The sequence below is a fragment of the Phycodurus eques genome, chromosome 18 (assembly GCF_024500275.1).
Source record: "Phycodurus eques isolate BA_2022a chromosome 18, UOR_Pequ_1.1, whole genome shotgun sequence".
NCBI classification, from domain to species: domain Eukaryota; kingdom Metazoa; phylum Chordata; class Actinopteri; order Syngnathiformes; family Syngnathidae; genus Phycodurus; species Phycodurus eques.
The window spans coordinates 18,209,184-18,232,579 of record NC_084542.1 but is presented as its reverse complement, the minus strand read 5'-3'; the positions used below and the strand labels follow the sequence as shown (position 1 = coordinate 18,232,579).

The window sequence follows — 23,396 nt, the reverse complement described above, 5'->3', positions numbered from 1 at the left end:
GGTTCGCTCACGCGACGTTCCGCATATCGCCGATTCGCCTTCAAAGTCAAGAACTGCAACAGTTGCAAATGTGAACTTTGTCGCGAGGTCGTGTTTTTCTGAACCGTGGCTTCTTGCGACGGCCTTTGTCCGCGGGGCCCAGAAACGGCTCCGCTAATCTAGCTAATTGCCGTTTCCCACGAGCGGCGGCGGCTCGGCAAACAGCCGTTGATCAAAACGTCCCGTTAAGGGGAAGACACAAAAGCTTCCCACAATGCGCCACTGCCGATTCGCCACATTAATTAGGGCAATAACTTCGTGCCATTGCCTTTCTCTGGTCTCCATTTCTGGGAGCCCGGCTCTCCGCTCGGTCCCCCTGTGCCCCCGTTGCATGCGCACATGCGTTATTGGCGTAATGAGGCGGATACTTTCATGGGAGAGGGGCCCCCCAAAACCGCAACTTTCTCGACCCCCCCAAAAAATAATTGCGGTCAGGCTTAATCAGAAGTGACATAATTATCTCGGGCCCATTTCTCGCGTAATTAGCACAGCCCGACAACGGACAGGGACGAGCGGCTCGGAAGGGAGAAGGGAATCGGACAGGCAAGGCGGCGGCGACACAAAAAAAGGGGGCCCCCGCTTTCAGCGTAATTAGGTGAGACAATACCCCGACTGTTTTGAGGCACGGCGGCGGCCGGGGCCGAGCGGGCCGGCGGACGCCCCGCGAGGAACGCCCCGCGAGGAGCGCCCCGTGATGAGCGCCCCGCGAGGAGCGCCCCGATAGGCCCCTAATTGTCCTCCCGGGGTTCGCTCGGGCCGCCGAGGCCTGGCCTCCTGCCGTGAGCTTGTCCTTGTCCCGCCGAGGGCAGAAATTGGAGTTGACTCGCTCGGGACCTTTAATGTTTGCCCCCCCCCCCCCCCCTCCGATCGCCAGACAACTTGCTTTAACGTCGCGTGACAGCAGGGCTGACATCCTGTTGAAAAGCGGGAGGGGACACAAGACCGCATCCGTACTTTCCTCACTAATGCAACCTCCGTCCGCCCGTTTGACGTGCTGCTTAGCCTCGCAATGGTCACGGGCGGTGGTGGCCGGTCAGTAGAGGGCACTAGGCCGCTGCTGGTCACCACATTAAGAAAGACAAAAAAGTGACATCAAAATATGGATAGTGAAATACAAATATATGTTTCTCTCTTTTTAGATGGGCAGGCTTCAAAGTCGATAGTTAATGAGGAGTAAAGTGTGTCGTGTGATTAGTGACGTACTTCCAATCTGGAGCGCACGCATCTTTCGCCAAATCGGACATGCGCAGTAGCTCCTCTTCAATTTAGTCGATAGGGCCAAGAGACAAATTCGCTCTTAACAAGCCCCAGAGCACAAGATAATCTTATAAAACAGAATCATTGGCCGCTTGTTTGTCTGGTTCGGGAAGGCGCAAAATCGGGACAAAAACAGGCCAATGAACATTTTGTGTATGCCCGGTCTTTGGCATCACAGTCGATGAGATTAAAAACTCTTAAAAGACGATGAAAGCAGCTCTCTCGGTCGGTGGAAGTGGTGTCCGATAACGTGCCCGCGACCGGGACCTGTTGCCAATGTTCCGTCTTCGGCTGTTGGAGTATTTTACCGGAGTGTTGTAAACGAGCTTTTAGTCTCCATGATGCTCATCTGGGAAAAGGAAGGCCCGAATAGAGATTCGAAACGAATACTTCGTGACTGTGAGGCAGACATGCCAACCACGAGAACCACGCCCGTTTTCATTCAGCTCGCGGGTCGAGCCGATACCCGCTGACGTTGGGCGAGAGACGGGGTACGCCTTGAAATTGTCGCGAGCCAATCCCAGGGCGCCATTCACCCTGGCAATTTTGGGCAATTTAGAGTCTTCGGTGAACCTCTCTTGTATGTTTGTTGGAAAGTGGAAGGAAAGCAGAGTGCCCGGAAGCGAAAGAAGAGCACGCAAACTCGCCGCAGCTCAGATTCTACGAGCGAACTGAGTCGTTTTTTAAAAATTCATCTAGGATTTGTTCAAATGTCACATTCACTTTCCGTTTCTTTGCCGCTAACGAAAACGCATTTGGAGACTTGCGACATATGTTTGAGGCCACTTGCCAAAAGGCAGGCGGGCGTCACAAAGTCTTAATGTAAGGACGGTTCGCTCTGGCTACGCACGGGCATCCCCCGCGGTCAGGAGGGCCTCGACGGCGCTCCGATGCGCCCTCGCTCCTTTAATTAGCTGTCAGTTGGCGCAAATGAATCAAGTCTTCGCCTAATTAAGCAATGCCACCAGGCAGCTCCCAAACACGGGCTATTGTGTGCGCGCCATGAGAAAAGCACAGCTAGCAAACCTGTTTTGGATCAGGAGTGCAACTTAACGAGCGCACTGTGACACGCACGCACCATGACTGGAAAGCTGTGCGCGCGCGCGTGTGTGTGTGTGTGTGTGTAGCGCTGGTTGTTTGGGGACGATTGTGGGGGCAATTATGGTTGAAGACAGGATACACTAAGTAGGGATCTTCACCCACGGAGCCAGGCAACAATGGAGGCTTTAGTTGTTCAAGTGGCTTAAATTAAATGGGGAAAGAGTGTCAACGACAATGTCGATGAGAATCCTACAGGGAAATGACAAATAGGTCCCAAAAATATTTTCCGACCTCCGATTTTTATTTTTAAAGTTTCTCCTGTAAACAAACACATTTTTAAAATACAAACGCCAATTCCATTTGAGTTGGGATGTTGTGTAAAAGGTCAATTAAAAACAAAATAAAATGATTGACAAATCCTTTTCAACCACATTCAATTGATTTCAAAGACAGGATACTTCATGTTCACACTGATGACCTTTGTTTTGTTTTACAAATATTCTCTCATTCGGAAGTTCAGGAATGCTCGGAACAAGTTCACAGGAAACGGGTGAGTGTCATGACTGGCTATTAAAAGGAGCGTCCCCAAAAGGCTCAGCTGTTCCCCAGCCAGGATGGGGCGAGCGAGGTTCACCACTTTGTCGACAACCACGCGACCAAATACCCCGACAGTTATATAACATTTCTCTTTGGGGATTTCATCACCTATGGTCCATAATTTCTAAAGATTCAGAGAACCCGGAGAAATCATAGGACGTAGGCGGCAAAGCCAAAAACCAACATTGAATGCCCGTGACCTTCGATCCCTCAGGCGGCACTGCATTAAAAAGTGGCAGCATTGTGCAAAGGATATTGCCTGCACATGGGCTCAGGAACCCTTCAGAAAACACCGTTGGTTGCTGCATATACAAATGCAAGTTAAAAGTCTACCATGCAAAGCGAAAGCCAACAATCGTCAGAAACACAACCGGCCGGCTTCTCTGGGCCCGAACTCATCAGAGAAGGACTGACGCAAAGTGGAAAAGTGTGCTGTGGTCCGACGAGTCCACATTTCAAATTGTTTTGGGAAATTGTGGACGTCGTGTCCTCCGGGCCGAAGAGGAGAAGAACCATCCGGACCGCTACGGACGGAAAGTTCAAAAGCCGGCATCTGTGACGGTATGGGGCTGTGTTAGTGCCAATGGCACGGGTGACTTACACACCTGTGAAGGCACCATTCATGCTGAAAGGTACATACGGGTTTTGGAGAAACATACGCTGCCATCCAAGCGACGTCTTTTTCACGGACGCCCCTGCTTATTTCAGCGAGACAAAGCCAAACCACATTACAACAGCGTGGCTTCGTAGTAAAAGAGTGCGGGTACTAGACTGGCCCGCCTGCAGTCCAGACCCGTCTCCCATTGAAAATGTGGGCAAGCGCATTACGGAGCCCAAAATACAACAACGGAGACTTTGGACTGTTGAGCAACTCAAGTTTGACATCAAGCAAGAATGGGAAAGAATTCCACCGACAACGCTCGAACAATTAGTGTCCTCAGTTCCCAAAAACCGATTGAGTGTTCTCAAAAGGAAAGGTGATGTAACACAGTGCTCAACATGACCCTGTCCCAAATTTAACGTTGCAGGCATCAAATTGTAATTGAGGGAATATTTGCAAAAAAATCACAACATTCATCCGTTTGAACATTAAATAACTTGTCAATTCAATGTAGGTTGAAAAGGATTTGCATATCATTGGATTCTGCTTTTATTTATGTTTCACAATAAATTAATTCCTGTGTCAAAATACCACCGCCATAAAACAAATATTTCCACTTTTTAACATTCTTCACCACCAAGTATAAAAACAAGTTGACCACTGTTAATATCATTTATATTTATTACAATCTGAAGCTTCTTCAAATGTCTGTACATGTTGTTCTTTTATTGTTCTAATTATTGTATTTGTTAAGTTGGCCACGTTGCACTCAGCAGTCGCGATCACGTCCGTTTCCATTTCCGTGCTTGTCATCGCATCGCATTATCCGCCTTGCCAAAGAAAAAGAAAAAAAAACACTTCATGAAGTCTCCCACCATCGTTCAGGATCGTTCCACCTCCATCTGTTTTGTTCTACAACACAGATAATTACATAAACGCAGAGGGGCCTCTGTTTGTACGTAACTTAAGGCTTTAAATGCGTAGCGAGGAGTTCTACCCTGGCTTTGTATGAAGGAGTCATTGTAATAATTTCAATTTTGCATGTGACCGTTTTTTATAATGTCAATGGGGCCTGTCCTTGGGGCCGAGTACAAATTCTTGCGAAATGTAGCGCAGACTAAACAGCGATAAAAACTAACAACGACAACTAAACATATTGTATCTGTACAGTAGAGCCTTTATTTTGCTGTTGTTGCAGTACGCTACAACAATTTACTGCCTAGTATGGGTTCAGGATTCACATTAAAAATACGCCTAGTTTGGAAAGCTGAGTTTGTTTGTTTTTTATTAGCAATTTGTAGAATAGTCTCATCTTCTCCCCTTATTAGCAAAACTGTGTAGAGCAATCACAAGTTCTTCAAAACCCTGAAGCCTTTGAAGCATCAAGTCTGGTACTTTATTGTTCCACGTGACAGAGAAGGCACACAAAAAGTCATCTCCGCTCGAAAGAAGGCGGCGCCAGCAAAGCATCTGTCGTCTCCTCTGGCTGTCGGTTGATTGAGGTAAACCAAATACCAAATATCATCAGCGACTTGAGTCGTGACTTCACGAGTGAATGCGTTCAGCCGAGACGTTTTATACACGAGTCTCTCGTGACACATCCGGCGCCTCAAAATGGAACATTTTCATTTTCATTCCAGTCTTTGAGGTTGGTGAAGGGTGGTGAGAGGTCATCAGTAGGATGAATGTTGCTGCTATATTAACAACAAAATGCAAGATACAGAAATAGAGAGTGTATCTCCTCAGTGCTATCCCACAAAAATCACACACCTCCAAATTGATTTTATGACTGAAAAGCAATCATTACATTTGCGTTTTGGCGAAAAATAAATATCTGCTTTTTAAAAAAAAAAAAAAAAAAAAAAAAGACTGACATTTGGAGCTACATGTTTTTTTTAAGAGAGAACTTAGAGTACATATAATTTGATATTTTATGCTTGTCACTATGTATAACATTAATTACATGTTTAATGTATTAATGCTAGTTGCATCAAAAGTGTGTGTGTATATATATTATATATATATATATATATATATATACACACACACACACACACACACACACATTCACTATCAGTCAAACGTTTTAAAACATCCCAATTTGTCCATCTTTTTTAAAATTGTAAATGATGCAGCTTGATTTCTGATTTTACTCCGAAATTAAAGCACAGAACAAATAAACTATTCAAGTTACAAAAGAAATCGTGGACTACGTTTGGCAGATCGAACAGCTGAACACACTTGTGGCATTATCTCGAAAACGGAAATCAAATATTCTTCAGAACTCCGTTGTGGAAGTTGCCCTAACTTGTGTGGCCATTCATTGGATTTGAACTACTTGACTTGACATTTGTTCATGTTTGTGTTCTAAAACCTTTGACCAGTACCACTCCTGGTCAAAGGTTTTCAAACACGCCAATGACACTGAGCCCGACACAACGCTCGTGTATCTTGAGCTGAAGACGCACGCGAGAGTGTGTTTTTGCCGTGAAGGAGCGCTTCGCCTCCCCGCCTCCTTTCCCCCGTAAGAGCGGCTGTGCACCATCACAGGGCGTAATTGTTATTTCATGGATTACACATTCATCCCCGCCGCTCTCATCCCCAGAGGCCCGACAACAGCCTCGCTGTGTTCGCGCAACTAAACAGCCGCCGCACACTCATTTGACAGCGGAGTTTGTGCTTAAAATTCAATTACCCACTTATTGATAGTTCTCCCGGGTGCTAAAAGAAGTGGACCCGGACAGCGTGGATGATTTCCCTGGAGGCTTCAGCTGAGCGCCGCGCATCTCCAGCTGGATCTATTTCATGGCTTCACTCATCAGCGGCGAACGCAGATGGAACCGAAAGCGGCCGCCGCGCACGTGCACGTGCACACACACACAATACACTACAACACTAGCAAACGGAGTAAAAACTGTAAAGATGTGACACCATGCTTTGGAAATACTTGGTCAAATAGTGATAGCCGCTCTAATGTCCTAGTAAATTCCTTGGCACAAATTTTAAACGCCTTACCTCAATAGACGCCTCGTTAATTCTTTGGTATTGTACACTTGGAAAAAAAAAAAAAGACAGCATGCAAATAAATGTCTGCTTTTATGTTTGTTTCTTTGCCTCCCAAAAATACAACACTGGTTAGAATGACCTTATCTGTGACGAATACACTGTCTGCAGCTCAGACACGGCATCTGTAAAGCTGAGGTTGGCCAAACAAGCAGAGTGCAACATTCGGGGGGGGGGGGGGGGGGGCTGCTAAACCTTTCACTGACCTGAAAAGAATCAGGGATTTCAAATACAAATTCTATGAAGTTATCATTTGAAGATTCCTTACCCCTAATAGACACTTGGCACTCGCTACAGTCCCTTAAATAAAGAACCCCATGCAGCAATTATGTGAGCAAATAAAGCTTTTGGCGTACCGATTACATCACAAGCCATTTTTTTCTGATGAATACATTTGTTGTTTAGAAATTCCTTTATTTAACGAAATGATGTTGTAATCTATTACCTGCTTCGTATATATCAGCTGCAAAGCTAAAACAACATAATATTTACTGATTTTAATCCCCACCCCACACACACACACAAACTTTAGGCTGCTTTAATTGAATTGAATGAAAGTCACTTGTGGCGCGTGCCTGTGGGTACTTGAAGGAAATTAATTAAGAATGGATCATCAGACTATTAACTTTCCCTCGATGTCTGGACTTTTATGACTACATAAAAAGGAACAATGAGTCAGAGGGAATTGATCATGACTATTTTCTAACAGTATTTACCTCGTAAATGTCCTCTGGAAATCAGTGGCGGGAAGTAACAATGTGCAAATACTTTGTCACTGTATTTAAGGGGAGCAGAGATATTATTTATTTTTCGGACAATTTTACTTTCGGAAACAAATATGTACTTACCACCCCTTATTTTGCCAAAATAGGCTAGTTACTTTTTTCACCCTCCCACTCGAAAACTGTATGTACTCCATACGGATGGTATAAACAGAGTATGTGTCGCGGTAGGTAATAAAAAGTGCGCATCGCCATCATGAAGAAGTTGATGGAATGAATGACGAACGCCATGTAAAAAAGGCGCTGCCGCTTATCTCGAGCCACGCGGTGAGTCTGCATCGCTCACGCTGCGTTTCTTAGTTGTACATATGGAAACCAATTCTTCTTTCGCCATCAAAAGTCATTTCTTTCTCAGTCTTGTTTTTCTGGCTTCATTGTTTAATGTGTCACAAAAGCAAAACGTAACTTTGTTTCGTTTCTCTTTTCTCCACTTCTTAGTCCGAAACCGGTGTTTTTGGTGAACCCAACATGTTTTACTGTTGATTACTGAAGAACAGAAAAAGCTAGAACACACTTTTTTTTCCTGATGAACGAAGTGAGTCAGCGCTTCCTCTTGGTAGGTTCTGTGCTTATTTCGTCACAGAACAAAATATTTTGTGAGTGTGGTAAGTTCGGTCAAAATGCTCGAAAATGGCTGGCAATACTCTGCTTTGACAACGGCTGCCAGTGAAACTGGTCGTGGAGCGCCGTTCGCATTGGAAATGTCTACTCCTCAGTCCAACAGGTAGCTCTCTGCAGATCAGCCACACGTCTCAAGGACCCCGGAGGCCCTGCAGGCGGGGGTGGGGGTGGGCCGCCCCGGTCCCAGAGGACCACTTGGCTTGCCGCTGGCCCCGTTCCCCGCTAATTACGCGGCTCATCTCCAGTCTTCCGTGAGGATGCTAGCAGTCTGATGACAACCTGCTGCACTTCGCCTCGCCGCCGAGCAACAGCTGGGGTCTGCAGGCTGCACGCCAATACCCACGGGGCCGGGGGGAAACGCTTAAGGACGCTTGGAGGGGGGATAAAAGCGTTCATTCACACCCTGCAAGGCTTTTGTTGCCTTGTTGCAAAGCCAAATGTGGACTTCTGAGTAGATGTGAGATCATAATATAATACAACACGTTGCCGAGTGTCCTCAGATACAGTTCTAGACCCCTTTCGCCCCCGGCAAGGATGACACTGGATCCACGGGGTGCCACGCAGACGCCTCCGCTTATGCGATTCCTGCGGCCGTTCATTAGCGCCGGCGCTTCGCTTTAATGGCCGCTGCAATTTGTCAGCTGTAAATCTGCGAGGAAAAAAATGCTCCGCCCACATTTGCTCCCCTTCTCGCGTACAATTATTTTTAAAAAGCTGTGAAGAATGAAGCCGGGGTTGGATGAAAATCAGAATTAGACTTATCCGCCGCCTGGAATCGGCAAGATGAGCTGGTTGAACGGAGAGCAAACGGCGAGCTGGACTTCGGCCGTATAAAGTGATGAAGCCACTCGATGTGTTTGAGGCGCGCAGTGGCGGGTATGTAGGCACAAAGACCGAGCAGACGGGTAACGACGCTGTGCGACTCCACTTTGGGGTTCAGACTCAAAGCAGCAACATAAACAAAGGTGGGAAACTGGTCTGCCATATGGAGTCACCACCTACAACAGCAGCTATACACGACTACAAACCGCAAGCGAGATAATAGCCACATTGTTAAATTAATACCCAACTAGTGAAGTCGCGATCGGAATAATCCTATCGACTATTTCATTGCGTAACCCCCCCCCCCCCCCCCTTTTTTGTTTGTTTTGTTTTAGAACTAACATGCATTTTATTCTCATTTATTAGGGATATACTTCAATCCTTAAACTGCATTTTTGGGACTGATTGTACGGTATCAATTCGGTGTACAGAATTGGAGACAAAATTAGCCAATGCTAAACGGTTAGCAATCGCAAATAGCATTAGCGCGCTAACTAGCGATGACCATTTGAGGTCATAAAAAGGCTATTCAGCATTCAGCTCACTCATACCTCATGTTATATGTACATTGCACATCTAACAGTGTCCTAAAAATCACTTACAGACGCTCCTCTGTCGTTGTTTGGGACCAACATTTTCTGTGGACCAACATTGCGTCCGTCTGCAATAAATGTCCGTGTGAAACAGACAGCGGTTCAAACATGGTTCCAGCAGAGCTTCGAGACCGAACTCTTTCGTCGACCCATTATTGAAGTAGACTTAACGGAGTGATTCGATATTTTTTCCTTCGGCCCTATACCCATCAGTGTTAATTAAAACTCAGAGGTACACATTGACACCGTTTTCCGCACAGATTTTCAATGAATCCATAACAGTAACCTTATAACTGGTTTCCTAAAATACAGCGCCACCCCCGCATACTCACGGTTTGGCACCAGCGAAATAACCTATTCGCTGATGTGCCCGCCCCATTTGAATCGGTTCTGTGTTCATCCATCACTCTGGTTTGGTGCCGCCACAAAGAAGGACAAAATGAGACTGCAACGGATATTCAGGACTGGCAACAAAGATCCTTGGTACCCCCTAGGCCCTCTTGAGGACTGGCATGCTGCTAGAACTACGACAAGGGCATGCACATAGGCTACTGTAAATTTGTAAACCTGATTGTCCGTGCATCACCAGCCATGAACCCGTGTCAATGAAATAAATACAAATACACATGAACATTTTATGATTTTTATTTACATTTGCTAATATTCCAAAATTAGTAGCAAGGATATTTTTTTCCACACCTAAATAAATGAAATAACTTAGTCCGTTACGACAGATTGAAAGTCTTTTTGAATTTTGGGCTACATTCAGTTTGAGTTGTCAAGGACACTGAGAGAACAGGAGAAGTCCTCGGCATGATCTAGCTCCATGTTCTCTTGCTCGATCTGTTCCAACTGCTTTCTTTGAATGAGCAATGCCTTAAGTCAATTCATTTAATTCACCAAGGATCTGTACTCCGCAGGTGCAGAGGTTGTGTCTTCCTCTTGATATTCATCCTCCTCAGGTTCAACATTTGCCTCATTCTGCACAGCTGATGTAGAGGTCTCATCTTCCTCAGGTGCTGAAGTGGTCTCATCCTCCTGAGGTTCAACAATTGTCTCATCCTGCAAAGCTGAGGTAGAAGTCTCATCTTCCAGAGGCGCAGCGGTGGTGTCATTTTCCGGGAATTCAACCTTTGTCTCATTCTCCAAAGTTGATTTATTGCTCTTGTCTTCCTGAAGCGCAATAGTGGTCTCATCCTCTTGAGGTTCGACATTTGTGTCATTCCGCAAAGCCAGCGAGTCCATCTCATCTTCTGGGGGCGTCGCGGCAGTCTCATCTTCCTGCGATTCAACATTTGTCTCATCCAGTACAGTTGTTGTAGAAGTCTCATCTTCCTGAGGTGCAGCATTGGTCTCATCCTGGAAAGCTGATTTAGCCTTCTCAAGTTCTCGAGAAGCCAAGGCCGTACCGACTTGAGGTTCAACACGCGTCTCACTCTGCAAAGCTGATATAGCGATCTCCTCTTCCTCAGATGCAGCAGTGGTCTCATCATCCTGGGGTTCAACAGGTGCCTCTTCCTGCAAAGCTGGTGTCTGTGTTTGGTCTTTGTGATATGCAGCATTAGTCTCATCTTCCTGTAGTACAACAGCAGTGTCCTCCTCCAGAGGTTCGACGTTTGTCTCATCCTGCAACATCGATGTAGTGGCCTCATCTTCCTCAGCTGCAGCAGTGCTCTCGTCCTCACGGAGCTCAAGAACAATCATATTCTGCATAGCTAATGCAGTGGTGTCATCTTCCTGAGGTGCAGCAATGGTTTCAGCCTTGTGGGGTTCAATCCTTGTCTTATCCTCCAATACTGATGTAGTAGCTTGATAATCCTCTGGGGCAGAAATGACCTCATCCTCCTGATGTTCAACATTTGTCTCTTCTTGTAGATCGAATGGAGAGGTCTCATGTTCCTGCAGCACAGCAGTGGTCTCATCCTCCTGACATTCAACATTTGTCTGATTCTGCAAAGCTAATGAAATAGCCTCATTTTCATGAGGTGCCGCAGTGATTACATCGTGCAAGGCCAATGTAGATTTCTCAGCTTGAGATGCTGGAGTAGTCTCATCCTCTTGAGGTTCAAGGTTTTTCTCATCTTGCAATCCTGGTGTAGCGATAGTGGCCCCATGTTTCTGAGGTGCATCGGGGGTCATATCCACCTGACATTCAACAATAGTCTCATTCTGCAGGGCTAATGCAGTGGTGTAACCTTCATGGGGTGCAGCTGTCGTGTGGTCCTCCTGGGGTTCGATGTTTGTCTCATCCTGCAATGCTGGTGTAGGTGTCTCATCTTCCTTAGGTCCAGCAGTAGTCTCATCTTCGTGGGGCATAACAATAACCTCATCCTCCTGAGGTTGAACATGTGCCTCATCCCGTGAAGGTGTTGTAGTGGTCTCATCTTTCTGCGGCTCAGCAGTGGTTTCATCCATTTGAGCTGCCACACTCGTTCCTTCCTCCTGCGATGCTGCACCATGCTCCAAGCGAGTAGTATCATGAGAAGCGGCTTTTATGTCCTTAAATTCAACTTTCTTTACCACTTTAGGTGCTGCAGTTCTTTCATACTCCTTAGGTGACATTGATTTGTCATTGGTCTGTCCTGTTACAGTTGGGTCACGGTCCAGAGGAGCTTTGGCCTTGTTCTCCTGAACTGATGTAAAAGCGCTTTCTTCCTGGGCCAGTGGATGTAGCTCATCCACCTGAAGTGCTGATTTAGTCTTGACTTTCTGAGGTTCTGAGATTGAATCGCTTTCAGTTGTTGCATTATCCTCAGGTGCTGCGCTTGTGCCCTCCTCCTGAGGTGTTACTGATGTCTCTTTGTCTTGAGCATTTGAAACCACCTCGGCCGATGGCGCAGTTTCATATTCCTGAGGCGTAGCAGTGGTGCCATCCAGAGCGTAGTGCTCCACTTTCTGAGCTGAATCAGTTATTTTCTCCTGCTGTGCTTCAGTCATGCCCACCTCATTAGAAGCTGCAGCTGTCCCATCCACTTCTTGTTGAACAATTTGATCCACCAGAGGTTTAACAGTTATGTTCTCCTCCTGAGGAGCTGCAGATGTCTCATCCTCCTGATATGCAAAAGGTGTCTCATCCTCCATCCATCCATTTGTCTTAATCCCCCGAGATTCTGATGTCGCGTCCCCCCCTTGAATGACTGTAGACATCTCATCTACCTGGTGTGCAACATGAGGTGCAAGATTTGTCTCAACTTCCAGAGGAACTGCAGCAGACTCATTTTCTTGAGGCACAAGTGTTGTGGGCTGCTCCACTGAAGTAGCGGTCCTGTCTTCCAGAGGTTCACTGGTGGGCTCAGTGGTCCAAAGTGTGTCGGGGTCCTCCTGGTGGGCTGTTATTGTTTCATCCTCCTGAGGTGCCATAATTTTCTCAATCCTTTGATAGTCTAAATTAGTTTCATCCTCCTGGATTGCAGCAGTTGCGTCATCTTCCAGGAGAACTGTGGTTGTGTCCTCATTCTGAGGTGCAGCAATTATGTCATCTTCTGGGACAGCTGTGGTTGTGTCCTCCTCCTGGGGTACAGTGGTTGTGTAGTCTTCCAGGAGAGCTGTGGTTGTGTCCTCCCCCTGTACTGCAGCAGTTTGATCATTTTTATGGCATTCTGCAGGTATCTGTTCTTCTTGCGGCCCAATCATTTGAGATTCTAGAGGCGTCTCATTCTCATTCTTCTGAAGAACCACATTTTGAACCTTATGGGATTTTAAGGTTGTCTCATCTTCTCTCGGTGGTCCAGTCTTATCCAAAGGGGTGGTAGTGGTTATGTCATCTTCTTCGGGTTCAACGGGTATCTCATCCGCCTGAAGTACATTTGTCTCAACCTTCTGAGATTCTTTCTCCAGGGGACCTGCAATTGTGTGATCCTCTTGAGTTGAATCACTTGTATCCTCTCCAGATTTTGCATCCACCAGAAATGACATTGGAAGTGAGTAATATTTGTCTTTGTCTTGAAGTGCAGCAGTTGTCCGCTTCCCCAGAAGTGCTACATCTATCTCAAACTCCAGCGTAGCAGTTGTGCCATCCTCCAGAGGGGCTTTGGATGTCCAGTTCACGTCAAATGCAGCTCTATCCTCTTCTTGCGTTCCTGCAGATGTGTTATTCTCCAAAGGCGTAGCAAAAGGGACAGGGTCGTCACTATGAGGTATTTCATCTTGTGGCTGTGCAGCAATTGCGTGCGCCTTGTGAGGTGTGGCGGGTGCCTCATCCCTTTCTACCCATGTGGGTCCTTCAACCTCCCGAGGTGCCGATTTTGTTTCCTCTTCCCCCAGTGCTGCAATGACGTCATCCTGTATAGAAGCATTTGCCAATGGTTCTGTCTTTATGTCAACTTCACACGATCCTAATCCCGTGTCCTCCTCCTGAGGAACAGCAACTATCTCATCTTCTTGGGCTGCCACCTGCGTTGGGTCCTCATAAGGTGCTGAAGATGCCTCGTCTTTGTCACTGGTCATGCCCGCCTGAGGCGCTGCATCTCCCACAACTTCGCCCTGCACCGAAGCGCTTTCCTCTTCCTGAGGTTCAGCATTTTTGCGCATCTCCTGCAGCACTACAGTCGAGCTATCCACCACTGGTTCTTCAGGCGTGCCCTCCTGCAGAGGAGAAATTCTTGTATCTTCAAGTGTCATTGCTCTGGCTTGGTGTAGCAACCTCATCTTTCCAAGATGAATCCACGCTCTAATCATGAGCTGTTTCATGTTGAAGGAAGTCAGTCCTACGCTAGTCAAATCCTCCTGAGATCCCACGAGCCTCGCATCCTTGTGTATGGGGACTTGATCGTTTGCAGAGGTTGTTTCTGGCACTTGCAGGGCTGTGGTTGTGTCATCTTGCCTAAATGCAGCCTCTGGAATTCCTGCAGACGTCACATCCCCAGTGTCGTATTCATGATTTGCTTCATTGGACACGTCCTCGTCAGATGCAGATGTTTCAGATGCGTCATCCATCAGAGAATCTACAATCGGAATCTCTACCTGAGGAGACGCAAGTGTCTCATCCTCCTGAGATGCAGAAATGGTCTCATACACAAGGTTGAAGACATTTGTCTCCAGCTCCTGGGATAATGGAGTTCTTTCCTGCTCCTGAGGCGCAGTGTCGGTGTGCACTAGGGATCCGACATTTCCCTCTAGCTCCTGAGGTGCAGCAAAGGTCACATCCGCACAACATCCGACATTTGTCTCAAGCTCCTGAGCTAAAGAAGCGCTTTCCTGCTCCCGAAGTGCTGCAGCGGCGTCGTCCGCAGGAGATCCGACATTCGTCTCTAGCTCCTGAGGTAAGGGAACGTTTTTCTGCTCCCGAGGTGCAGCAAATGTCTCATCCGCACGAGATCCGACATTTGTCTCAAGCTCTTGAGCTAAAGAAGCGCTTTCCTGCTCCTGAGGTGCCGCTGCGGTGTCGTCTACAGGAGATTGGACATTTGTCTCCAACTCCAGAGGTAATTGAGCTCTGTCCTGCGTCTGAGGTGCAGCGCCGGTGCACTCCATCCATCCGGTTGTACAATCATCTACAGACGGCGCAGGTTTGTCATCTTGGAGTACTTCAGTGGACTCATTTGATCCAGGCTTCTCAGGTTCTCTTCCTTCCACACAAGATATGCTATCCATTTGAACCTTACTTGTTCCCGCTTCCTGCCTTGCCGCAGTCGGGGATTCCTTTGCAGGTCCGTCTTGCAGTGCTGTGGCAGTTGTCCCCTCCACTAGACTGCTCTGAGCCTCCAGAAGCACTGCTATGGTGTCATTTACTAGAGAATTCGCAGCTGTATCAAAATCTTGAGTGTCAGCTTTCTGGGCTGGAGGATCTTCAGTCTGGTCCACGTCCTTCTGGGCCGCGGAAGCTTCAGGCCGGTCCACATCCTTCCGGGGTTCCGCATCGGTTTTGACCTGCTGGAGCGAAGCGGTTAGACAGCCCAATTTCTGAGCCGGCGGCACCGGTCCAGGTTCCAGACCCTGCTCCTCCTTTTCATCCCGTTCGGGTGTCGGCCTCTGGCAGGGCGTTCGGTGTTTCTTTATGTTTCGGCGTTTCCTCAGCTGATGTCTACTTGGCATCTTGGGAGTCAGCTCACTGCGGATTTGAGCGAGAAGATACTCCTGTTGACTTGTGTATTGTCGATCAGTTGCCCCGCCCACGCCCCGCCCCCCAGATGACCAACGTCGCCATTCACTCCAAAGCCTCGAGACGCTTTTGTCATTAGAATCATCAAAGCACCTTCCTCTTGTACGAGGTGATGACGTCATGTCAACGTTCAAACAATACACCAAAAAGTGCTCGAGTAACACGGCGGGCCCGTTTTATTAAGACTGCTGGTTATCGCGTTACTGACCTCACGTGTTTTACAGTGTGACAAGTCAAGAATTTTGTGCAAAAGCCGACCAGGTACATCATTTACATTAGGTTTTATCTCCTAGTAAAATGAAAATGCATCGAATCACGATTGTATATATATATTACGTACTTAATGTAGTTTGCTGGGAGACATTGCAGATGTCTTTCGATGCATGGACGGCGATGATCAACCATATTCGATAGTTTTTTTTAAAATTGTAATTATATTTGTAAGTGAAGAGAAACAAGAGTTAATTGACTCTGCTGGACTATTGGTGTCACTTGGTGTCTCTAGTGACACCAAGTGGCTAACAGGAGTCATTGACAGCCAATGACCTCTCCAAAAACATATTAGATACTGTATACAAAGTATATCATTTAAAAGAAATAAAACTACTAAATGATCATTGATAGTCAATGGCGTCTTAAAATATAGATTTGAATTAAAAATATATACACCAGCAGTCAATAGTTTTTGTCCAAACTTTTGACTCCTAGTGTATTCAAATGCATTGAGAAAAAAATTAAACTACGTAACATAGTTTTGGGATGCCATTGGATGTCTACTACGCATGATTGGATGTCTCCAATACAACATTTTCTACGGCTTATTCGAGGTCGGGTCGCGGGGGCAGTCGCTTTAGCAGACTTCCCTCTCCCCAGCCGCTTCATCCAGCTCTTCCGGGGGGATCCCGAGGCGTTCCCGGGCCGGCCGAGAGACGCAGTCTCTCCGGCGTCCCCTTCCGGTGGGATGTGCCCGGAACACCTCACCGGGGAGGCGTCCGAATCGGACGCCCCGGCCACCTCACCTGGCTCCTCTCGATGCGGAGGAGCAGCGGCTCGACTCTGAGATCCTCCCGGATGACCGAGCCTCTCGCCCCTGCGGAGGAAACTCCTTTCGGCCGCTCGTATCCGGGATCTCGTTCTTTGGGTCACGACCCGCAGCTCGTGACCGTAGGTGAGGGTAGGAACGTAGATCGACTGGTAAATTGCGAGCTTAGCTCCTTCACCACAAAGGACCGATACAAAGTCCGCATCAGTGCGGACGCCGCACCGATCCACCTGTCGATCTCGCGTTCCATTCTTCCCTCACTTGTGAACGAGACCCAAAGATATTTGAACTCCTCCACTCGGGGCAGGATCTCATCCCCGACCCGGAGAGGGCACTCCACCCTTTGCTGACTGAGGACCACGGTCTCAGATTCAGAGGTGCCGCTTCACACTCGGCTGCAAACCGCTAAAGGTGAGACTTGGAGATCACGGCTCGATGACGCCAACAGAAGCACGTCACATCATCTGCAAAAAGCAGAGATGCAATACTGAGGCCACCAAACCGGACCCCCTCTACGCCTAGAAACAGAACAATGTTTCAAAATACACAATTTCAACATGGATTTAATTTGTACATTTTATTTTTTTAGTTTCACAAAACCATCTGAAATAATCAGAAATACAAAACAAAATGTGCAACATGATGAATTCAACAATGACTTGTCCTTTAGATCTCAAATATACAATAAATGTAAACAACATAACCCCCCCCCACACACGTTTAATAAGCTACAGTATTGCAATTCAAACAACTTAAAAAGTCACAATCATATCATATTCAAAAAGTTACTCTCTTGAAACTTGGAAATTCCTTTTACGCAGCTTTTCCCCTGGAATCAGCGCAACAGGAACATTTTCATGCCGTTGATGCAAACGTGAGAACATTTCATTTGATTCTGCCGCGCGTCCTCAGCTGAGTCAGCGCTTCCTCGACCTGCAACACGAAAGAAAGCCACAAAGTGTCGTAGGAGGGGCCGCCGGCCAAAACGTCCCGGCGCTCGCTCACTGTGATGAACCAGTGCGAGCGCGGCCCGTATCGCCGCTGCGAGCTTTCGTTCATCTTGCTGGCGGGGGCCAGGGCGTGCAGGTGGAGGTGAGGCACGGACGAGAACGGAGGCACGTGGAAGCCCAGCCTGCGGGTCGGCGGGCAAGATTTTCGACATCATTTCAACTCGATCCAAATATTCCTTCTTGCCGTTCCTATTTACCTGATGTCTGTGAGGTCTCGCACTTTATTTTTCTCCAACGCGCCCCTTCCCATCTCGGCCATGCGCTCCACTAGCAACAAAATCACATCACATCACATCACATCAGTCGCGCCCCCCCCCCCCCTCAAAAAAAAAAAAAAAACAACAACAAAAAACTGCAAATACACACCAAGGACACTTGATTTAGGACACATTTGCAGTTCTGCAATTGCAAATTCGCCTATTTAGATTGCAAATTCGCCTATTATGGATTTAAAAAAAAAATATATATATATATATATATATATATACACATACATACACACATGATTTTCTCTGCAACAGCAAAAAAGGCTGAAAATACAAATTATTCATGGCAAAATATTTTTCCACTGCATGACATTTGTATTATAGCATCTAATTGAGACAATGAACAATTACTATTACACACACACACACACACACACACACTTCTGCTTTTATTATGCTTTCTTCAATATAATATTGATACAATACAGTGCACTAAGAACGGACTAAAAACTGGTGTTTTGGGGGCACGGGACAGATGAATGACATTTCAATTCATTTCATTGGCGAAAGTTGATTTTGCTATTGAGATACGAGTAACCCCACCGACACGTTTTTGAGATATGAGCTGTCGTTTGACCTTTTGTTGCTTTGACTTTTGAGCTAAACTTGAGATACGAGCGGCAGTGGACGCAACTCGAGTTACATCACGACAAGAAGCACTTTGGCACTTTTGTGCAAATTTACTGTCCGACTAAACAGCCAATAAAGGCAATTAGCTTAATGCTGTCAAATAACGCAAAATAGCAGAGGCTGGCTAACGAATAGCGTCATCGTGCTGGTGTTGAAACGCTTCGAGCAACTGATATTTGAACACAAACTTTGGAGGAACACACACATGTAGACGGGAATTCTAGAACACTCACAGGCGTCTCCGAGTCCAGTATATCCGTAAATCTGTATTATACGGTGGCCGCGGTGGTCACACCAGGAGGACTTTAACGTGTCCACTTAATGGTCATTACGGCATGCTAGTTTTCTTATTGAAAAGGGGGGGGGGGGGGAAACGTCACAAACAATTTGTAGCTAGCTAGCTATTTGAAACATTCCGCGGAAAGACAAGGTGAACTTGAATAAACGCTCACCGGTGGGAATGTGTTGCGCACGCAGCGCTTTACAGTCGCCGATGTGAGTCGCGGTTATGACGAGGTAATGGTGGCCGGCACCCGGCTTGGCGTCCCGGAAGCACAGCAGCTCGCCGTCCTAAACACCAACAAGAGTCCAAAACACAGCACCAAGTACTCCATCGACCAGATGTACTTACGCGCGTGAGGATTTCGGTGTCTGTCTGGTTGTTCGCGATCTGGCAAAAAGGACATTCGTCGTCGTCACGGGTGATTTGCGTCGCCATTCGACCAGCTTGAAGAAGTTTTGGACTGCTGCGGAAGAGAAGGCAAAAACAATCGCTGACCGAGCCAATAGAACGAGGTGCGTTCACACACCCTCGTAAATTCCACAACATCACACACGTCGACGTGTACGAAAATCAAAGAAGTGCTCTCGGAAACTTCCCAATGGTGGGTGGGGACTTTTGTCTGATTTGGTCATTTCCAACTTTACTTCTGTAAATATAGCAATAATATACGGTTTACATCTAATTTACATGTAAATGTTTTAATCCTTGTTGGATTAAAACACCACCACTAACCCACCTCTCACCCAAATTCAGCAAGAATAAATTAAAATAAGGCTGACATTTTGAGACACGGAAGCGTTCTCTGCTAGCTGTAGAAAGACTACAAACACCCATTCATCCATTTTCTGAGCCGCTTCTCCTCACGCGGGTCGCGGGCGTGCTGGAGCCCATCCCAGCTATCGGGCAGCAGGCGGGGTACACCCTCAACTGGTCGCCAGCCAATGGCAGGGTACATACAAACAAACATTCACAGTCACACCTATGGGCAATTTAGAGTCTCCAATGAATGCATGTTTTTGGGATGTGGGAGGAAACCGGAGTGCCCGGAGAAAAACCACGCAGGCACGGGGAGAACATGCAAACTCCACACAGGCGGGGCCGGGATTCGAACCCCGGGTCCTCAGAACTGTGAGGCAGACGCTCTAAAGTAGTCAGGCGGCCCACCCACCGGGCCGCCTGACTATAAACAATTTAAGAAAAAAGGTGCCGTACTGAAAATATATCATAAAAATGTAAAAAAAAAAAACAAAAAAAAAAAAGTTTTTAAATTTGGGACGTTTTACAACCTGTGCATTGTATAAAACTAGAATTTTAAGGGTTAAAATGGTTTTATTTTAAAAACAAGCTGAAAGGGTTAAGAAATGTGTCTGTTTTTGAAACAAGGCAACAAAATTGTTATTTTATACAAAATGGTGTAAAACCACATCTTCAATGAAAACATTTTGCTATTGTTATATACACTCAATAAATTAGAATATACTGATTCAAATGTACTGAGATGACATCACTAATGGAAACCTGCAGTATAAATGCCATTTATGAGCTGGAAAAAGCCTGAAGCCACACACACTTCCACTACAATATTAGCAGAATACATTTTAATAATTACCACTGACACATACAAAAGAATAACGCAATCAAATGATTGTTATTCAACAAAAACAAACCCAACAAAAGCACTAAGGCACTTAAAGTGTCAAAGAAAGAGAATCTTTCCAAATCTCATGTTTGTAAAGTTATTGTGGGAATCACAACGATTAGGAAAAATAAATCATAACTGTAACAATCCCTCCCGGATAGTCCCTTACGACCGCACTTTTAAACAGTAAAACATGTTCAAATAAGCACCAAATGCATTGCCGTCGTCTATTTCAGTGGTTGTCAAACTTGAAATAATTCGCTCTCCTGGTTCCACCAGCATGACCGATATGAAAATACAGGACCGCAGTAGGCAAAGTTGTTTAGTTTTTTTGGTTTTTTTTCAAATATAGAAAAATAAATAATGCTTGACTAATGATTCAATTAAAAAGTATTGCGCAAAAGACTTAACTCAAGTTTAAAATCAAACAGTACTTAAAGATTAAATACAAGTGAACTGTGTTCCTTCGCATACCACTAGGGGGAGCCCGCGTACCACTAGCGGTACTCGTACAGACCAGATTATTATCGCGTTTGGTTCGCATCTCCAGCTTGTCCTCATCGCCAGCATCGTGAGGGGGAAGGAACACTCTGCAGGCGCTTCCTTAGTTTTTTTTCCTAGACCGAAAAGAAAAAAAGAGTCGCTTGAGAAGGACACATCACGTTCTGGAAGCATGCAGGTTTCCAAATTGTCCAAAGGTGCAAATATGCGTGCGGATGTTACACGGCGGCGCTCACGTCTACGAAGGACACGGTCCCGGGTAAGAATTTAAACATCACGCTGCCTGCGATCTTGCTGGCCGGGGCGAGAACGTGCAGGTGGAGGTGACTTATCGACGTGTACGGCGGTTGATGGAATCCAATTCTTAAAAAAAAAACACAAACGTTCATTTACACCAAAACACGCATCGACAAATACCCCTGTACAGTACCTCCGAAAAACATTCACTGCGCATCACTTTTTGGCACATTTTCTGACCGGACAACCTTACTCGAAAAAGGAGCATATTTTTTTCCCCCCTGAAAAATCTACACTCGACACCCCACGACGACATCATGATGAAGCCTGTAAAGAGCAATGGGCAGAAGTGGCAAAAGAGAGGCTGCAAATGCTGCCAAAGGGGCATCGCAAAGGCTGCACGGGAAAACTTGCAATTGAGAACCATTACAAATCTTTCACGGCGTCGTTATGAGCTGTTGTGTGTAGAATATTTATTTGTTTTATTGTAAAAACTTCCCGCAGAAACATTGTTCTTGTCATTGATGAATAAATAGTGTTGTGTGTTGAATATCTTAATTATAAAAAAAAAAAAAAAACTCAAGTTAACATAAACGAATAAATATGATTTTTTTCCTATGATTTATTAAAATAAAAAAATTATTATTCGGTGTTGAGTGTAGAATAAATATATATGTTTAAAAAAAACCTGCATTTCTTCCCCAATTTTATTTTCAAAAATGTCCGTTAAAATCTTTTTTCCCCCCACATTATGTGGTGTTTTGTGTGGAATTTCCAAAGCAATCCATTTTGGAATAAAGTTGTAACGTAACATGGAAAAAGTGAAGCACTGAATGCTTTCCTGGTGCACCTGAAGGTAACACAGTTGTCTTCCACCTAATGTCCGTCATATCTGCGACTCCTTGGTCCTGTAGCACGGTTCTCCCCATTTCAACCATCTTTTCCACTGCAACACACCAGGCACGACAAATAAATGAATGTCGACATAGAAGCGATGACATGCGGCAAACTGACCGAGTGTGACGTGGCCGTTGTGCAGCGAGAAGCAGTTTTCAATGTGCTGATTGGGAACAACCAGGTAATGATGAGGAGCGGCGGGGCAAATGTCCCGGAAACACACCAGCTCCTGATCCTGGGAGGACGACGTACAGTTCAACTATAGTCCCTGAACGCACCATACATACCTTTCACCTTATTCTGAAATGAGAGTGGCTGGGAGAAACATCAGTGAATGTCAGTTAAAATACAGACACTGAATGCGACCTAGGGGAAAAAGTCCTTATTTTAAGAAGGGGGGAAAAAAAAAGAAATTTCCCAGAAAGACATCAACACAAAGGGCAAAGACAACAGGTGTTTCATTTTAACTAATGTCCCTGAATGCACCACCTAGGGTTGTGGGTGCATGTGTGCCCGAAAACAGGAAGAAAAAAAAACAAAAACCGGATGTGTGCCTGAACGCGACCACACGGCAAATATCCGGGAAATAGTAGCAGTTCTATACCCCCGAACGCAACACAAGGCAAACGTCACAATTGCCGAGTCAGTGATCACTCCCGCTCTCCTCAGCGAGAGCCGAGAGGCAAAAAGGAGAAGAAAATGCAAGTCGTCCCACAGTCCACACTCCATAACTCGGGAGAGGAGGAAAAGCCTCATTTGAACCAGTCTTTGAACGCACCAATGTCCGGAAAATACCACAGTTCCCGAAGGCACCTCTTTAAAATCCATTGAATCTCTAAGCCCTTTGGACATTTGACTACACAACCAGAAACTATAGTAACTCTATTGTAATTTAATATATTTAAAATGTACACACACACACACACAAATCTATTGCACTTTCACTTCCTGGTTGAGACTCATGGCTTCGAATGACAACTTTCCCCAAAGGACATAAAAACATGTGGTTTTCTTACCTTTTTTAAAACTTGGGCTTCTTGGTCTTGACCTCTGGCGATCATACAGAAAGTGCACAAATAATCTCCACTTGTGTCGGTGTTGTTTGTGGCCATTTTGTTTCACTTTTGTACCGTCTCGCTTCCTTCCTGGATACCGTGACGTCATCCGCACACAAAGATCGTCTATGTCTGCAAGAGCCTTCCGCTCAAATCGTGCCGCATCTTTTTTTCGTCGTTCGTTATATTTGGCGGTTGGTTGACAAATAACGCATTGGTGCATTGCCGCCACCAACTGGTATGGAGTGTGGATCTTGACAAAAAATAAATATTATAATGATATTTCCTTTCTGAACTTTGCCGCAGACAAAACGCTGCCT

At 46.0% G+C, this 23,396-nt stretch overlaps 2 protein-coding genes across 6 annotated transcripts; both read right to left on the bottom strand.

Moving 5' to 3' along the window:
* Positions 1–17,153: 17,153 nt before the first annotated feature.
* On the bottom strand, positions 17,154–23,126 carry LOC133417262 (adenosine 5'-monophosphoramidase HINT3-like). Of its 5 annotated transcripts, XM_061704884.1 has the most exons (8): positions 22,139–22,168; positions 21,975–22,070; positions 21,124–21,250; positions 20,904–21,003; positions 19,096–19,210; positions 18,917–19,034; positions 17,766–17,835; positions 17,154–17,690 (listed from the first exon to the last, which is right to left on the bottom strand). In XM_061704884.1, the coding sequence occupies exons 4-8, from the start codon at positions 20,954–20,956 to the stop codon at positions 17,444–17,446; spliced, it is 603 nt and encodes a 200-aa protein (XP_061560868.1). In that variant the 5' UTR covers positions 20,957–21,003; positions 21,124–21,250; positions 21,975–22,070; positions 22,139–22,168; the 3' UTR covers positions 17,154–17,443. The 5 variants fall into 5 exon arrangements, with proteins under 5 accessions (XP_061560868.1, XP_061560871.1, XP_061560870.1 ...); XM_061704887.1 differs by lacking the exons at positions 20,904–21,003; positions 21,124–21,250; positions 21,975–22,070; positions 22,139–22,168 and adding an exon at positions 23,038–23,126; XM_061704886.1 differs by lacking the exons at positions 21,124–21,250; positions 21,975–22,070; positions 22,139–22,168 and having other exon boundaries at positions 20,861–20,951.
* On the bottom strand, positions 21,106–23,133 carry LOC133417397 (adenosine 5'-monophosphoramidase HINT3-like). Its single transcript, XM_061705139.1, has 4 exons — positions 23,038–23,133; positions 22,139–22,256; positions 22,001–22,070; positions 21,106–21,250 (listed from the first exon to the last, which is right to left on the bottom strand). The coding sequence occupies exons 1-4, from the start codon at positions 23,131–23,133 to the stop codon at positions 21,106–21,108; spliced, it is 429 nt and encodes a 142-aa protein (XP_061561123.1).
* Positions 23,134–23,396: the final 263 nt, after the last annotated feature.

Coding starts and splice junctions, on each gene's coding strand:
- LOC133417262 (XM_061704883.1), bottom strand. CDS start 19,293: ATGTTGTGGAATTTACGAGGGTGTGTGAACGCACCTCGTTCTATTGGC. Junction 17,836..18,916: donor TGCGCAACACATTCCCACCG/GTGAGCGTTTAT, acceptor TTTTGTTGCTAG/TGGAGCGCATGGCCGAGATG. Junction 17,691..17,765: donor CGAGACCTCACAGACATCAG/GTAAATAGGAAC, acceptor GCCGACCCGCAG/GCTGGGCTTCCACGTGCCTC.
- LOC133417397 (XM_061705139.1), bottom strand. CDS start 23,133: ATGGCCACAAACAACACCGACACAAGTGGAGATTATTTGTGCACTTTC. Junction 22,257..23,037: donor AAGCCCAAGTTTTAAAAAAG/GTAAGAAAACCA, acceptor TCGTCCTCCCAG/GATCAGGAGCTGGTGTGTTT. Junction 21,251..22,000: donor GCAGATATGACGGACATTAG/GTGGAAGACAAC, acceptor TTTTTTTTTAAG/AATTGGATTCCATCAACCGC.